The sequence below is a fragment of the Triplophysa dalaica genome, chromosome 14 (genome assembly GCF_015846415.1).
Source record: "Triplophysa dalaica isolate WHDGS20190420 chromosome 14, ASM1584641v1, whole genome shotgun sequence".
In the NCBI taxonomy this organism is placed as follows: Eukaryota; Metazoa; Chordata; class Actinopteri; order Cypriniformes; family Nemacheilidae; genus Triplophysa; species Triplophysa dalaica.
This window is the reverse complement of record NC_079555.1, coordinates 12,914,589-12,930,385: the sequence shown is the minus strand read 5'-3', so window position 1 is coordinate 12,930,385 and position 15,797 is coordinate 12,914,589. Positions and strand designations below refer to the sequence as shown.

Here is a 15,797-nt window from a genome sequence, read left to right as displayed (position 1 = left end):
CTCGGCGGTGAGTGAGATATCGACTTTTGCTCTGACTCTTTCCCTCCAAAGTCTGGAGTTGTTGATTTCGCAATACATGTGTTGCGCGTAAATAGAAATACAAATACAAAATACTCGCTTTAATCTTGTTTGCTTTATACATTTTCAATGAATCAAGTTAAGTGAAGAGCGCGCGGGAGGTTTTAATATGAACCTAATAATGTAGACGTCATTGCATGACGGATTTCTCTGCTGACCGTGCGCGCGCCAGCATTTTTCTCTTTCTATACAAAGATCACATATATGCGGATCCATTACATCATGACAGCGGAGTCAAGTAACTTTACGTCCCTCTTTAATAACATGACTGAGCTTCAAAACCACACAAGAGGATGCAACTTAACCAAAACTGGTTTTCAGTTTTACTACCTACCCACCGTGTACATTATTGTGTTCATCACGGGATTAATTGGAAACAGTCTGGCCATGTGGATGTTTGTGTGTCACATGAGGCCATGGAGCAGCATCTCCGTATATATGTTCAATTTGGCACTTGCGGATTTTTGTTACGTGCTCTCGCTACCTTTTCTCATATTCTACTACTTCAATAAAACGGACTGGATTTTTGGAGACGTGTTGTGCAGGTTGCAGCGGTTTATTTTCCACGTGAATCTCTACGGGAGCATCCTGTTCCTGACGTGCATCAGCGTGCACAGGTATACCGGTGTGGTCCATCCCCTGAAATCACTGGGAAGGCTGAAAAAGAAGAACGCGGTGCGCACGGTCGCTTTTGTGTGGTTCATAGTTGTGGTGGGAATCTCTCCGATCCTCTATTACTCACGCACGGGGCCAAAAAAGGGATTAACGACCTGCTACGACACCACGACGGAGGACGAGCTGCCCGGTTATTTCATCTACAACATGTGCATGACAGTGTTTGGTTTCTGCATCCCGTTTATTATAATTCTGAGCTGTTACGGAGGTATTGTCAGGGCCCTCATTTATAATGACATGAACAATGCTCCGCTGAGGAAGAAATCTATTTACCTGGTCATCATTGTCCTCACTGTGTTCGCCGTATCCTATTTGCCCTTCCACGTCATGAAGAACCTGAACATGAGAGCTCGACTCTACTTCCAGAGTCCGGACATGTGTGATTTTAATAATAGAGTGTATGCCACGTACCAGGTGACGAGGGGTCTGGCCAGTCTTAATAGCTGTGTGGACCCTATTTTGTATTTCTTGGCCGGGGACACATTTCGACGCAAACTGTCCAGGGTCACCAAAAAGGCCTCCAGAAAAGAAGATCATACCCTTCAATCCAAGAGCGAGGAGACGGCGCTTAACAGCTTGCCTGAGTGCGTCCAGAATGGGGACAATCGCATGTGATGGTGTTTGAAGAAAGTACATGAATTGTGATCTGTAACTCCTGTATATTAAGAATTAAACACAGTTCCGTATAGTGATTGTATTTAGAAAATTCAAGGTTATTGTACTGTACCTTTTGCCAGTGTTACTCATGAATTACTTTTAGCAAGTATATTTTCGTATAATGTGATGAAAGGCGAAACAGAACTGATAAGTAACTTCTTTAAAACTAAACCTAAACAAGCAAGCTATCACTAACGACCTGTGTTTAAAGGGATAGTTCATCCAAAAAATGTAATTCTGTCATCATTTACTCACGCTCATGTTATTTCATAGCTGCATAATTACTTTGTTCCTATGAAAACAAAGAAATTTATCTGGAAGAATGTTAGTAGTTTTCAGTTCCGGGACATTATTGACTAGTGGGAAGAATTAGTAAAAGGTGCCGGAGAATTCTTAATTTTCATAAATTCTTAAAAATATCTCATTATGTGTTCAACAGAACCTAAAAAATACAATATTTTTGATGATGTCCCAGAACTGAAAATTGCTTACATTCCAAATATCTTTCTCTGTGTTCATTGGAACAAATAAATTTATGCAGGTTTGAAGCAACCTGAGGGTCATTTTTGGATGGACTATCCCTTTAAGTATTTAACATTAACAATTAGATTATAAACAACAAGCACTGTTATTTTGTCTGAGAATGCTTGAATGATGCTCAGCACATGTTAGTCCTTGTGTTGTGTTGTGTTTGTTCTCGGTGAATATTTAAGATGCACTATAGATTAAAACTGTGTTAATAACTGTGTAATTGTCTACCTGTGGACTAGAACAATTAAGTTTGTTCATACAATGTATTTGCCTGTTGCTCTGTTACTGTAAAATGTGTTTTGTAGATCATGGATTGTGTGATGATGAAGGGACTATTATAACCATGTTTTAAATGATCAATGATAACTGTATGTTCATTATGTATTTTCTCTATATGTCTTAGGATAGTATGACTAAAACAAATACAAAGACCTATCTGTAACATCATTGTAAATGTGAGTGCTGGCTTCATTTCTTTTGTCTGTATCTAAACGTCTGATCAAGGGATAGAATACCCCCCCAAAAAAATATTTACATTTTTATGTCATTTTAAAGAAGAAGATTTGTTTTGTGTGTGTCTATGCAATGGAAACCAGCGTTCTTCAAAATATCATGACATTAGGGGGAGTCAATTGTGAAAGAAATTTCAGTTTTAGGTGTACTATTCCTTTAATATATATTTCAATTTAGGCTGATCTGTAAAACATAAGGTTTATTATTTGCATTTTTATTGAATTGATTAATTTAAATTAGTGTACGGAATTCTGATTCCATATAAATGCTTTTCTGTTGTTGAGTAAAGTCACTGAATACAGTCAAAGCAACAGTGCCCTTTACGCAGATGCTTTTATCCAAATCGACTTAAAATCCATTCTTTTGACCATAAAGCTCTTATTAAATTTTCTTTCTTGCTTTATTCATCACTGTTTTACCATTTACAGTGTTTTAGCTCTCTGTTGTTTCCTCACACCCTTCCATTTCTAACCGATGGGTATCATGCATTGCGCGTTCTCAATTGCTTTCCCTTTTCCCTGAGCGGATTGACTCTTTGTTTCTCTCACAGTACAAGGACAAGGAAGGAAAGGGAATGAGAGGGGAATAAATAACACAGCATTTTCTTTTCTTCCCAGAGTTCTCCTGTAGTCACTCTTTGTGAGAGGAACAAAAGCCGGATGGTTACAGATGCTGGACAGGCTTAGTACAGGGCCTCAAAGACCTGAGTTTGCAAATTTATAAAACAGTTTTGATTCTGAATTAGACTGAGCTATTGAATTTCTTTTTGGCACTTAACAGGAAAAATGTCTTTAAAATGGCATTTGCTATTTCACAGTTTAATATATTGTTTTTATGAGTTTTACTCTGCTAAATCTATAATAAGTTTCCCACCTGTGCTTGTTTTTGTAAGTGTTTGTTTTTGTAAATTCAAACGTCTGTGTGTTATTGTGCGTTTGAATGGATAAATCGACCATTGCCAAAGCGTGCTTCTGCATGCTTATGTGAGCGTGTATGTTTTCCACTGTGGGCCTTTGTATTGGCAGGAAGGAAGAGGCCACCATGACAATGCCAGCCTCCATCAGACCTGCCGAGGCACGAAAACCGTCGAGCCCTGCCAGTCACTCCGCCTCCGTCTGCTGCTCTTTCATATTGTGACACCGTTGAAACCTGCCCTCTGTGAACAACCGTGATGTGGAGAAAAGGAGGAACAAGGAGATAGAGAAAGAGAAAACAAATCTTTCTTGCAGGAGAGGAACAGACCATGCGGGAGGGTCAAGGCTATTACCATGGTGACAGGGCAAAGTGAAATAGCTCTTTGAACTAGTGGGTGCTGTGGAAGTGCCGCTTTTATGTACCAACAAATAATGTCACCATCAGGAAGATTAGTGTGGAAACCAGCTCCAGTCAACTCTACGCCTCAGTGTTTTCTTCTCTTTTTTTCATTTTTTTATTCATGTTTTTACATTTATATGATTAATTATCTATAAAGTGTTGAATTCGAAAAGTGGACACTTGGTATGGAATGATCTGAAGGAGTATTGATTGCATCTTTCATATCCACTGTCTGTTTATGTAGTTATCAGCTGTTTCTGAAGATAAAATCTTATATCTCAAATGACCATTTTCAAACCTATTTTAGATTAATAGTACAGTATATGCACTGTATTTCTCACAGAGAATTCTAAATTATGTACATGATTTGTGTGAAACACTTGTTCTGCCACCAAAACCTGATCAAAGCTGATTTCCATTGAAATTCACCATATAATAGATTCAAATGCTCAAGAATTGAATCTTATGAACTATTATTCCCTTAATGAATTCTATTATCACAGTATAATCCGCTTAAGCACATTAGACAATGGAAAGCGAAAATAGCAGTCTGAATAAAATCCCTGAGCACAATTTTTCTATCATCTTTGGAGAGTTACAAACATGTTTAATCAGCCATTTTGTATTTAGTCACAAAGGTCCTATGTTTATTCTTCAAGGCTTCTTGCTGCATTATTTTATTTATACAAGGTTTGTTTGTGTAGGAATTCAAACAAGGAATGAGGCGTGCACAGCCTTTTTTAATTTTGATATAAACCAGAATGGCCTGGGGGATATTCCGTAAAGCTTGTTATGTGACTTAACCGGGCTAGCTGATAACCTCAACTTTCGCTTCCAAAAACGGAGGTAACTTGTATGTAAGTAGCCATAGCAACTCACTCTCTGAAGATATTGAAGATGTTCCAGGGTTAGTTAATTCCAAGGAAATGTTACTAAGCTTCGGGGGTTGTCTGCGCATGCGTGCGATTTTGATGAGTCTCAAGTTCAAACTTTAACTAATTCAACTAACAAATTCAAGATAGGAAAGAAAGGAAGGTTAAACTATACATACACACTATATAATAGTGTAGGAGAGTTGGGAAGTGTCCACGTGCAGGTGCAATATATGTATATATATGTATTATACAATTTGTACAATGTGCAATGTATGCATATGTGTGTGCAAAAACAGTCCTGTTGTCGTGTGAATGTGTGTTACGTAGGAGAGTTCTGGTTGAAGGCCCGGATAGCATGAGGTAAGAAGCTCCTCCTCATTCTTTCTGTATTTCCGTGGAAGTGGGCACGGAAGCACAGATAATGTATCCCTTAATATATAATAATTTTGCAGTAGTATGCACACTTTACAATTCTTGTAACTACATAACAATTAAGAATTTGCATCTAATTACTCTTCCCCACTAACTATATCATATTTGACGCATCTCAGGGAAGTTGTGGTGTAATGGTTGTAGAGAAACGTCTCGGGTTACTTGGCTGTAACCCTGTTCCCTGAAAAAGCGGGAACGAGATGCTGCGTTTCAAACGCTATGGGAGAACAGTCTTTGTTCGACCGGTTGTGAAGCACGTGTGTCAAACACGCCAAAAATTATTTTGGCTTTATATAACCTCGGCAGGTGACGTGGCTAATTACACCTGCACCTGCCGGTTATAAATACGCGTGAATGCGGACGCGTCATCAGGTTCCAACTTTGTCTGAAAGGACGTCCGGGCACGCCTACAGTGCGGCATTGAGGCGCAGCATCTCGTTCCCGCTTTTTCAGGGAACAGGGTTACAGCCAAGTAACCCGAGACGTTCCCTATCAAAAGCTACACTCGATGCTGCGTTTTTAAACGCTATGGGAATGTGAATACCAACGCCGCCGCACTGAAAGTGTCTGGACCCCCAAGGTTGTGTGACGTGTGTGCACAATCCGAGAGGAGGTCTCAGATACGACTCTGGGATTTAGACTCCAGGACACGTGATCCAGGCATGGACATCCAGACTATAAAATCTAACAAATGTGTGCGGAGAGGACCAGCCCGCCGCATCACACACTTGCTGCAAGGGGACACCTCTTGCTAAGGCCATAGAAGATGAAACCCCCTTTGTGGAATGAGCTCTGACTCCTAGAGGTGAAGCTTGACCGCTTCATAAAATCTTTCCGGATTTGTTTGACTATTTCGGGGTGGAGTTTCCATTCCCCGTTTGTCACAGCTTGTCTGGACAGCAAGTCTGCTCCCTCATTCCTATGCCCAAGGATGTGAATCGCTCTGAGGGACAATAATTTGCCCTCTTCCCAGGGCAGGATTTGCGGGCCAAGTTTGTTCAGGTGGCGCAACCGCAGCCTGCCCTGTTGATTTATGTACGAGACTACTGAAGGGTTGTCCCCCCCGCACTAGGACATGGTAGCCTCGTAACTACTGGAGGAAGTATTTCAGGGCCAGAAATACAGCCATCATTTCGAGGCAATTGATGTCCCAATCGAGAAGATGACCTCTCCAGATCCCTTGGGCTGGACAGTCATTTAAGACCGCACCCCAATCCATAAGGGATGCGTCTGTCGTTAGCACCTTGCGACGACAACACGGACTGAGAGTGGGACCTAAAGTCTGAAACCGAGGTCTGTACCACATAGTAAGGGTGAGAAGCCCCTGGCGCATCACCCTTGTCTGCCTCTGGGGGTTGGCCCTTGAATAAAACCCCCTGGCTTTGAGCCACAACTGAAACGGTCTCTTGTGCAGGCATCCCAGAGGTATCACCGTGGAAGCCGCCACCATGAGACCTAAAACTCTTTGAAAGTGATGAGTAGCTTTCTGGCCTAGCCTGATGCTTCTCGGGGTGCTCAGGATGGATTCAACACGTGCAGGAGACAGTTGTGCCTGCATCGCGGTCAAGTCCCATATTGTCCCTAAATACATTGTATTTTACGTAGGGGAGAGAACGCTCTTTGTGGCGTTGAGTCTTAACCCGAGAGTCTTGAGATGAGATAGGACGACATCCTGATGTCGAAGCGCTAACTCGCAAGACTGAGCTAAAATTCAGCCAGTCGTCTATGTAATTCAAATACAGATGCCCTGGAGTTGCAGGGTGCATTTTGTGTATGTGCGGGGTGACAAGGCAAGGCCGAATGGAAGAACCCGATATTGGTAAGCTTCGCCCCCGAAAGCGAACCTCAGGAATTTCCTGTGTTGTGGCAGGATCTCTTTATGAAAGTATGCATCTTTCAGATCGTTCTTCACGAACTAGTCGTGGGACTGAATGTAAGACATAATCATCTTGATTGTCAACATTTTGAACATTGTGCGTCTTCGGACGCAATCCCCCATCCCTTTTTGGGATCTAAAATATACCAGCTTTAGTAGCCTAATTCTGTCTAGTAGGGGAACACATTCTGTGGCCCCTTTAACCAGCAGAGTTTGTAATTCTTGTGCCAACAGATTTGTTCGCTCCGGTTGCATGGACGTGAAGACCACGCCGTTCGCGGAGGGCGATATGCAAATTTTAGCCTGTAGCCCTGGTCTACAGTTCTTTCAACCCATGGAGAGATACCTGGCAGTGGTTTCCACGCTGCCAGCTTTTCTCCGAAAGGGGTATCAATTCTGGCACTTCTCATTGGGGGGGGATGCCAGATGTATGGCGGCCTGAGATATGGCAGGAGACAACCAAACATCTAGCATTCTTTTTGAGCCCGCTAATCCCCGAAACGCCGATGGCGGCGGAGATTGCAAAGCGGCCCTTTGACGGTGCCGAAGGGGAGCCTCCAATTACTCTTGGAATTTTAAGAACCCCTCCTCGGGGGGGCAAACACCCCCAGAGTCCCGGGCACACATCTTAGGATCTCTTCTTAGAAGAGATGAGGCACCTCAGGTCCGACCCTCCCGAGGTGGCCTGAGGGGCACGGTGGGCCGCTCCCCTGCCTCTGCCGGAGGACCTTGTGCCTCAGGTAGACTGGACCCACTGGTCCAGAGTGGGTGGCAGACACTCCAGACACTTGGGCACTGCGGGGTAGATATTTGACAAATCCCTCCTCGTGACGTCTTGCTTCCCGGAACCCGGTGACTACGGTATTAACCGCACCACCAAACAGTCCGGAAGGCGAGATCGGGGCATCAAGGAGGAAGGCTCTTTCCCTGTCCCTGATGCCCTCTGAAAACACTGTTTCGTCAATCAACCCGCCAGTGCTGACATCATCCAGTAGGTCAGCCTGGTACGCCTGCAAAACCGCCATGGTGTGCAGGGCAGCACCAGCCTGACCCGCTGCCTGAAAAGCCTTTCCCACCAGCGCAGATGAGACTCTGCAAGGCTAGGTGGGAAGAGAAGGCTTTTCCAGGGACGACGATGTCCCAGGGGAGAGATAGCTAGCCAGCGTCTCTTCCACCCTGGGCATCGCAGTGTATCCCCGTGTCCCTGCGCCAACGATGGTCGAATAAATCAACGTTGATGGCACGAAAACACGGGAGGAATGAGGTTTCTGCCATGAGCGAGACAGCTCGCCGTGGAGATCCTCAAAGAATGAGAGAGCCTGATTTTGGGGCTCATCCCTCCAGCCATCCGGCAGATATCTGTCGTTGAGCTTTGAACTCTTGGGAGCCTCTTGTTCCCGCGGCCAGTCGAGCTTTAACCTGTCGACGGCCTTGGTTACCGCCCCGAGTAGATCCTCAACCGCTTTTATATCGCGAGAGGAACGCCCCGAGGCGGAACTATCTAACCCCGCAGAAACAAGGGAAACCTCGTCCTCCGCCGGCTCAGAAGAAGTGCCGGGGCACGCTTCAGAAGCGGACGCGAGGACGCCGCGGTTCGGCGAATGCACGAGAGAAGCGGACGTATCCGTCTCCCGTGCCTCAGTAAAAACAAACCGCGAACCACAGGGTGAGGAAGAGGTGCTTCGGTCTCGTTTAAAAAAGGCGAGCCGAACACGCAGAACTCTGAATTCAAAAACATCACAGAGTTCACACTCTCCCTCAAGTCCCTGGGCGGCATGGTCAACCCCCAAGCATTCAAAGCAAAATTCATGCTTATCGAAATCGGAGAGGATCCTCTCACAGGGAGGAACACATCTTCGATCCGAGTCAGTCATGGTTTTATTTTCCTTCTTTTTACACTAGGCTAAGTAACTCCGAGAGTGCTTGGTCACTAGTGTAAGAATCTTGGTTATATCTTTTTTATATTAAAGATTTTGAAAACAACAAAGAGGGAGACTTCTCCCTCACAGAACACACAATGCGGTCCTTGAAGACAAAAGAACCTGATGACGCTTCCGCATTCACGCGTATTTATAACCGGCAGGTGCAGGTGTAATTAGCCACGTCACCTGCGGAGGTTATATAAAGCCAAAATAATTTTTGGCGTGTTTGACACACGTACTTCACAACCGGTCGAACAAAGACTGTTCTCCCATAGCGTTTGAAACGCAGCATCGAGTGTAGCTTTTGATAGGGAACTTATAACTCAAAGGTTGCACATTTGATTCCCAGTCTGGCAGGCCTGATTACTAAAATTAGTTTAATTATTATAGATTATAGGTTATCACCTATGGCGTAGTGTTTACAGATTGAATGTCCCTTTATCACTTTGATTCAGATACATAATAAATTGCATTAAAGGACTTTATTTCTTCATAATGTTTGCCTGATCCTCAGCCTCCTCTACTGTATTGAAAAGCCTTTCTCCAAAAACAATTTGTCATTGGTCTTTTAAGATAAATAAATTAATCTTTTAAAATAAATAATTAATTTGTAAATTAAATAATATGTTTTTTATGTTTTTTAATCCCATGCTTTATACACCCATGCAAATTAAACTTACCCTTCAAACGTGTTCTGGAACCGACATACCCGGAGTAAGCAAGGTCTTTTACAGCCAACATTAGACAATATTTCTGTATTTTAGTTTTCTCTGGAAGAGCTTGACCCACATGTTTTCACATCCCAAGCACTGCAGAATACAATTGAATTACGTCCCAGTTTCATTTGGACTCTAGAAGCTAAGTATACACTTCCGTTATTTTTTGTTTTTGCGTGGTCAGCTGGTGTTTGTGTTTCTTCAAGTGTTGAACACCAAAGAGGTACATCTCATGTGTACATATAGACCCAACATTACTTACAAAAAACCACTGGTGAGCCTATGTCGCTCAGTGTAAATACTCATATCTAAGGGGAAATCTTGACCCATGGTTTTCATCTGGCACGCCTTTATGATTAAACAAACACCCTGAGAAATGATTTATGGTAATAAAATTGGCTTCACTGCTCTCTGGCATTCACAAAACCCACAAGAGTAATACAGCTGTCATGTTTTATGTCAAATCAATCTACATTGCTGAGTTGTGTTTTTCTGTGATGTGTAACTCATACATACTGTACATGTTGTACCTAGTTGGCTGTAATTATGTTTATTTGTTTAAAACTTTGTGTTCTGGATTACTTTTGAAACTTGACAGGGTAATACTACAGATATTGTAACTCTTGGCAAATTTCTCACAATGCTCCACATTTGTGTGTCTCTTTGAATAAAAGCATCTAAAGAGAAATTAACATGTAAATGACTCTTGTTGGTGGTTGTGGATTTACCTGTTTGCCAACCACAGGCTTGTGGGAACTGTTCTGTAAAAAACAAAAGAAGCTTGATAATTGAGTGGCATCTATACCCGTTCTTCATGTTCATCTTTTTTATTAATAACCTTAAACATTAAGCAGCAAATGTGAAAGCTGCAGGTTATCTTGTTACTTGCCACATCTAACAGCACAGTGTTATCATTAAATTTTAAATGTGACACACTGCAAATAAAACACTATGAAACGAGACAAACATATGTATTAAGGGTTGCTTAGGTATTTTTACTATAGAAATTTGGATGCCATACGAACAAATTAGATTCTAAAAATTAACTTATAAGTATTTCTAGTGTAAATATCAGAGTATGTAAAAATGTCATTTTAACTAGAATTACTGCATCATCTTATTTAGTTACTAAAACTACATGGAACAATGTGTTCCGCAATACATTCAACTACACTAAAAAAAGTTGCTCTTTTATTGAACATGATTCAATCATGGACAGTGGTTCCACATGTTTGTACACTCTACTCAGATACTTCATGTAGTGGGAACATGAATTAATCAAGTAAATCCAACAAGATTTATCCACAACAGAACAACTTTCATGAATCACTTCTTTAGTAAATTAAACAGCATTCAAGAACTTAAAGTCAAGCAAGAATTGAGTCCAAAAATAAACTCATTACAGCATTGACGGTTCCACGGAATCAATCATGTGTAATGTTTTCAAACGCTCTACTCTTTAGCACAATGGTAACCTCCTTAAACCACCAACAGAATAAAAAAATATTTTAAATACCAACACAACAGATTGAACATTAATAGGTCTCATTCTTATCTCATATTAATTAAAAAAGCATGAAATAACAATTTATTTGGACATTTACGCTCATCATTCAGTCAAATGCAAAGCATGATGGGAACTGGCAGTTGTGACAACATTTTTAAATAATTTGTGTTGAATCAACATGTTAAAATCACGTAAACTGAACATGAAACAAAGTGAAAGGTTTTTAAGCATTTTACCAACTTGATTGAAAAATGTTCTTTCAAAAAGAAACATTGTGTTAAACCAAAAAGTTGCTATTTTAAATCAGTTAGGATGATGCAATCGTGTTAAAGTGTGAATTATCATAAATGGCATTAAATCCAAATGATTTGTTCAATTAAAATGAACAGCATCAAAAAATATATTTTTTTAGTGTATATTGTGGCAAATGAACTATTATAGTTATTGCAGCTATTACAATATTGTAGCCTAATACATTATATATCTTAAAATATTCATATACCACTCCATATCTCTATTTACTATTTAGGTAAGTGTTTTGACAATGTTTCGACATGTTCAACAGCCTTTGACAACATTTAAGAAAACATTGGTTTTTATTTTCAAAAAATCTAAATGGGCCAAACTGATCAAAATAAAAATAAAGATGTAATGTCTGCAGATTTTGAATTCTGCAAACAAAACTCAAATTCATATTTAAATCAACACAAAGGTTTTACATGTATTTTAGGATCAGTTTAAAAATGAATATTTGTTTTGCATAAGTCAGTTCACACGCCTTGTCACGCATTCAGCCTTTCACATTGCTCTTGGGTGACTTTGGAATTCCTGAGGTTTCTTTCTGTTGAATTTCAAAAGTAAAAGGACAGGAAGTAAAACAATATGATCTCTTTCACTGCTATATTTAGCACTTACATTTGATTGGACTGTCAAAAATGTACTTAGAATTAATATAAAATATATATATACTTTTTTATTTTATGTTAAAGTCTTGCAATGTAGTCACGTGACAACAGTATGGCATACTTTTGCTTGTACTACTTTTAAAAAAGTAATCTTGTTTTCCATTCCAGAACTACCCAGTAAAAAAGAATACAATGTGTCCCTAGAAACTTTTTTAAGATCTCTTACAAGGTCACGTTTCAGTCTCAGTTCTGTGGGATAATAACTGAAGCTGTACCTTAAGCCCGAGAAAAGAAAGCATCAGAGAGATAAGCTCTGTGGTCAAAGTCACCAGCCGTGACCTTTTAGGCTGGCTACACTGTTGTGTCTGTGGTGTACTTGCTACCTAAGTCCTCTGATTGAACTGGGAGATGAGGGGGTCATAAAGTGCTATTTCGATTGTGCCAGACACAAATGCAATCTGAAGACAGGATTATAGAGCCAGACCTGGCCGTGTGGGGAGATGAACGGCAAACGTTAGTAGAGGTTTCACCAAATAATGTAATGTAGTAGAAATGAGTTGCATCGCTTTAGCTTGGCAGAATGTTACGGAGGTCTTTTTGTGTACGTGAGTTAGAGAAAAGCTGTATGTCAAGATAACAGAAACCCAGAAATAGTGCTGAAATCACAGAGTACATCTGGATCCCCATGTTATCAAGCTTAGACAGAAAAATGAAAAAGAGGGAATGAGGGAGATGGACAATAATGAGGAGAGGTTTTTATAACCTGTCTGTGAAACCAAACTGCTTTCAGGGGGAATTACAGTAAATGAATATTGCTGTGATTAAATGCATTCTATAATATGAATTGGCCAAGCACATCCTTAATTAACACAAAGTATGTTTTTGGCAAGAAATAGTGCAGCGGGACTCAAAATCTTTGCCAAGATCAATTCAGCTGTTCTTGCACTGACACAACTGGATCAACAGAGCAGTCTTTATTTCTTAAGTCAGCATGTGCTTTTACACTGACTATTTTATATATAGTGACTTATTAAGGTTATATAGTTGGTTTATGTATCCTTCTCATTCTCTTTCTGGATTTTATTCGATTCTTAAATTAAAGGGAAAGTTCACCCAAAATTAAGTAATGTCAAGGTTTATTCACCCAAAATTTGTTAGTACTCTATATACATTTCTTTGTTCTGATGAACACAAAAAAAGATATTTTGAAAAATGTAAGCAACTGTCAGTTCTGGGACATCATTAACCACCATAGTAGGAAAAATAATTTTATATTATTTGTTCTGCTTAACACAAAAGAAGATGTTTTAAGGAATTTAGGAAAGCGAAAGGTTCTGGGGCACCTTATTAAATGTATCCTACTATAGTATTCAGTGATTCCCCAGAGATCTCAGTTGGTAACATTCTTTCAAATATCTTTCTTTGTGTTTAACCAAACAAAGAAATGTATACAGGTTTGGAACCACTAGAGTGAGTAATTGATGACAAAATGTTCATTTTTGGGTGACCTATCTCTTTACGTTTTTTATTTTAAAGTTGAATAAATGAAAACGTTATCTAAGCAAAATGAATGTGTCTTGTAGCCAACCATGTTTGTGAAGGTTGTATTTAAATAAAACTATAAATTCAGGGACTATTCTTATCTTTAAAGCTGGTTGGTAGACGCCGGTCTTGCAATGTGTGTGAATATGCTAATAGTTAAAAATGCATGATGGGTAATTATTTAGGTCTGATTTGTAATTTCACGAAAAACGAGCATTTTATTCTAAGCCATTTTGAATGTGTGACCCTGTCTATGAAAACTTTGCCAAAGTCTTAAATTCTACATTTGAGATGATAAGCATCAGTTTTTTTTTGGATGTTTTCAATCTTTGACATCTTTGACTTAATCAATACTAAAGATATCAAGATAATATTTTCACATAATGTTTTTTACATCAAAGGATTTCTTGTAGAAAACTGTGAATCACAAAAAAAGTTTTGCTGGATTTTCACCCACATTTTTCAAACCAGAATAAACATGAGTTTTTGTAGTTTTTCATTTGTTTTTCACTTAAAACAATGTCATTTATGGTACATTTTACACAAAAGTTCAAAGATCCCTGTTTCTTTCTGCACACTCTCATGCACCTTTTAGAATATAGAGGTTTGGCAGAAAGAGTGAAATCCAAGTAACCTCCATTATCTGGATGAGAGGAGAGAAAAGCCAGCAGTCATTTTTCTATGTGAAGAGCAGCAACACAAGCTTTTTCAAATCCTCATTGCCCTCTTCCTCTTTCTGCTCTATCCTCTTTCTGTTTTGTTTAGTCTCTATCTAAACTTCCTGCTTCACTGACTGACCCTATTCATTTTGTGAACCTGTAAGCGAGAGACAAACCAATATAGAGGTAGAGAAGAGACCTCGAGACTGTACCCCTCTAACCTTTTCTGATTAATGATCCAGGTAGCCCGTTTTTAAGCAAATGTGGCGAGGAGGCTTTTATTTGACACTTTTTAATGCCACTGCATCATCTGTGCCTCACCATATTGCCCTCTACCCTTTACCAAGACTTTCCTATTTGCTTCCTAATCCCTAATGGATAATTTATCTCTTTAATTAAAGTCTGCCCGCATGAATTTGCAGTGAAGTCTGGTATCCAGTTTCCACACATCTGCCGGATGGAGAAGCAAAGCATCTTTGGGGTATTTTATAATAACTCTGATGGATAAAACTACAGTATTCTAATGTTTACCATTATTAGATCCTGAATGCTGATTTTATTTCAGAGCAGACGCTATGATATGAGCCATGGGAACAGTTAAAAGTTTAATTCATTGAAAATGTCATAGCTTGACTCTCACTTTCATAAGGGAAATAATTGTTTTGAAGAATGTACTGAGAATATTCAATTTAAATTACAATTATAACTACAAACTTCAATAATATACAATTAAAGTCAGTGAGGACTGAAGTTTTATGCCTCATAAAAGACACCATAAAAACACTTAATTCTAACAAAAGTGGTCTGTATAAAAGTGAAAACATTTTTATTTGGGTATCCTTTTAAAGACTCCCAGTATTCTTTTATCTAAACCTTTTATTTATAATCCAAAAATCTTTTCTTTTATTACTTTTAATCCGTCATAAGAATTTACAAATGTTACCTCTCAAATACCATGGCAATTTGTTCCAAAAAAGCTAATGCATACACAACAGCTTTGAAAGTTTTGCAGATATCTGGGTGTGTGAATGGACCCAAAGCTAATATAAGACAAAGTGGGTAAAACATTCTTCACTGTGAACACCACCCTGATCTGAAGTAAAATGTTACAGGAATCAAACAGATAGGATCACGTATGAACAGTAGAACAACTGACAGCCATGTGAGGTGAAACTAAGTGCCATTATTATTATGAGAACAAGTAACGGCATGTGTTATTGGATACTGACTCCTCCTCATATGTACTGATTTTCCATGTTCAGAAATCCAATGATGACTAAATTATGACTTATTCAGTTTAGCTACACATTATCATAAAGTATGTTTTATTGTTGCACATAAATATCAATTGATTTTAAGCCCCTGCAAATTGAGCTCCTATGGATGTGAGTTAAGGTGATAAAGGGTAGCACTGTGAAATGGTAAATCTCTGCAGTTAGTTGTACATCTGCAGGGTAAATTGACACGGGTGATCTGAATATCCACCTAAATTTAGACTCAGACTTTGTGTAAGAGTTATCTACGCTACTGTGTAACCTTACACCATCCCTAACTTAAAACTTCTTTCTCATGATGCCCATGTGCTGTAGTAGTGT

At 39.6% G+C, this 15,797-nt stretch overlaps 2 protein-coding genes across 2 annotated transcripts in view; one reads left to right on the top strand and one right to left on the bottom strand.

Moving 5' to 3' along the window:
- p2ry1 (purinergic receptor P2Y1) lies at window positions 1–2,373 on the top strand. The gene has a single exon (XM_056765470.1). The coding sequence runs from the start codon at window positions 283–285 to the stop codon at window positions 1,366–1,368; it is 1,086 nt and encodes a 361-aa protein (XP_056621448.1). The 5' UTR covers window positions 1–282; the 3' UTR covers window positions 1,369–2,373.
- Window positions 2,374–7,034: 4,661 nt separating this feature from the next.
- The window catches only part of LOC130435844 (uncharacterized), a 476,195-nt gene continuing 467,432 nt past the window's right edge, over window positions 7,035–15,797 (bottom strand). The window contains exon 2 of the mRNA XM_056766693.1: window positions 7,035–8,976. Within this exon, the coding sequence (XP_056622671.1) occupies window positions 8,052–8,825 (774 nt within the window). The 5' untranslated portion in view covers window positions 8,826–8,976 and the 3' untranslated portion in view covers window positions 7,035–8,051. The remainder of the gene's footprint in view (window positions 8,977–15,797) is intronic.